Source organism: Otolemur garnettii, unplaced genomic scaffold (assembly GCF_000181295.1).
Source record: "Otolemur garnettii isolate 467f Iridium unplaced genomic scaffold, OtoGar3 scaffold00026, whole genome shotgun sequence".
Classification (NCBI taxonomy): domain Eukaryota; kingdom Metazoa; phylum Chordata; class Mammalia; order Primates; family Galagidae; genus Otolemur; species Otolemur garnettii.
Genome location: NW_003852421.1, coordinates 7557453 through 7559611, shown reverse-complemented (window position 1 = coordinate 7559611; position 2159 = coordinate 7557453). Strand labels below are relative to the sequence as shown.

The window sequence follows — 2159 nt, the reverse complement described above, 5'->3', positions numbered from 1 at the left end:
CCCCATATGCCGGAGGTGGCGGGTTCAAACCAGCTAAAACTGCAAAAAAAAAAAAAAAGACTTCTAAGCCTAAGATTATATTTAGATACAATTTGGAAGTTGAAGTATAAATAAAAATATAATTTTAGAGGGAAAAGGAATTAATATGAAATTTCCCAGTGTCAAAAAGGAACTTGTGGCTCAGCACCCGTAGCTCAGTGGTTAGGGTGCCAGCCACATACACCCAGCCCAGGCCCAATAAATAGTAATGACAATTGCAGCAAAAAATAGCTGGGCATTGTGGTGGGTGTCTTTAGTCCCACCTGCTTAGGAGGCTGAGGCAAGAGAATCACTTAAGCTCAAGAGTTTGAGGTTGCTGTGAGCTGTGACGCCACAGCCCTCTACCCAGGGTGATGTAGTGAGACTCTGTCTCAAAAAAAAAGGAACTTGTTCATGTGTTTTTTGTGTGTCAAATTTTTAAGTCACTATGTTATTTAGATTCCACTGGTTATGTTTAAAGAAAAAAAGTAATCATTTTATTTTTAAAATGTCTATAATCACAATATGCCAGAAATAACATTCTTTTCAAGTGTTAACTTTATGATTAAAAATTTTAGATATCAAATTAAAAGCCTATGAAGAAGAACAAAGTCTTTCTTAAAAAATGTATGTGTTATTGGATCAAAAAGTTTGATCATTACTGTCCTAGCAAATAAGTATTCTAATGAGGTATTCTGATATGACATTGATACACTTAGACTTTTTACAAGTTTTCCAGATTTGTTAAAGCCTCAGCTTATCCATTGCCCGATGTTGAGGTGAGTTTTATGCTATAGTGCTGTAATTTACTTACTTTTTTCCTCAGGTATTTAAAAATAATATTCACTGAATCAACCAGCTATACAAATCCCTTTAAATAACAGCAGGGCAACTTTGAGTAGCAAGGGAATATACAATTGGCATCAAATAAAAGCTTTGACAAGACATGGGCACATATTCTCATTTTAAGAGTTCTTTCTACATCTTTTCATTAATCATCTAATCCCTTTTTTCTCTCCTTTTCCTAAAATATTCTCCTTACTATTCATTCTTTCCATCTGCCTTCTCTTTAGAAGAAAGCATAATTAAACCAATCGAAAAGCTATCATGCAATGAAAGTTTTCCTGAAAAATTAGAGGACCCACAAGGTAATTTCTGGGCATTGAATATGAGTACAACTTGTTCTTTGAATCTCTTGTCAGATTTTCTTCTCCACATTTCCCCCTGATTCTGACATAAAAGGCCAGGGTGCTTTGCATTTGGAAGTCAACTCAGGACTGGGAGAAGGACAAGTATTCCGTTTCATCAGGATCATCGTAGTTGAGATTCTAAGAATAATTTGTTCTCAAAAAGCTACATGCTTATCTTCTTAAGTTAATTGTGGCAATTTATCAAAGAAATCAAGCAAATAATTCTGCTGAGAAGAATTAAAAGAGAATTTTCTAATTTTGTGATCAATATTCCTGGAAATTTTTCTTTTTAAGTTGTGAAACTGATTTCTCAAGCTTTAGCAATCATTTAAAAGGTTAACTGGGTTAATAGAGATGGTAGGTGTCTTAGGGGTCTGAGCGGCTTGGTGTCATTGGTTTCAACAGTGCTAAACACTGGCTCTAACCTAAAAAAATTGCTCAAAATGTGCTTGAAGCTCATGAGGTGCTTTAAGATATGCCAGAACAATTTAAGAAGACTTACTTTTCTGTTCATTTGTCACTTACTAGCTTATGTGATTTGGGACAAATTATTTAAGCCAATTTTACCATTTATAAAGTGGAGAAAAAAATAAGACATAGGCATTATTATGTGCCCATACCTAGGATTTTTGTCATCCACTGAGCATTTGGTAAGGGTTTGCTCTGAGGATGAGGAGGAGAGCAAGAGCCATGACCTGAAGCTGCCTCTGCAATGTGATCACTGATTTGAAGTCACTTTCAAAAAGTCTTTCGAGGTAAAGAACTGATTAGAGATTCGGAAGGAGTTCCCGAGAGGGGAAGGTCAAATCAGGCAGCTGTACTTCTGCAAAAGTCAGTAGATTCTGTGTAGACTGTTAACACATGCTTACTGTATACAATCCTTTAGGGTCCCATAAGTAATACTGCTGTCTGACATTCATTGATTGAGAGCAAACACTGTGTGTAAGCCCC

At 35.9% G+C, this 2159-nt stretch overlaps 1 protein-coding gene across 3 annotated transcripts in view; it reads left to right on the top strand.

The window, feature by feature from the left end:
- Positions 1 to 2159, top strand: part of MAK (male germ cell associated kinase) — a 48795-nt gene that overhangs the window by 39253 nt on the left and 7383 nt on the right. The window contains exon 12 of one of the 3 annotated variants that reach the window (XM_003788301.1): positions 1092 to 1166. The exons of the other annotated variants lie outside the window; for them this stretch is intronic. Coding sequence (XP_003788349.1) covers positions 1092 to 1166 — 75 coding nt within the window. The remainder of the gene's footprint in view (positions 1 to 1091; positions 1167 to 2159) is intronic. 3 annotated transcript variants of the gene reach the window in all.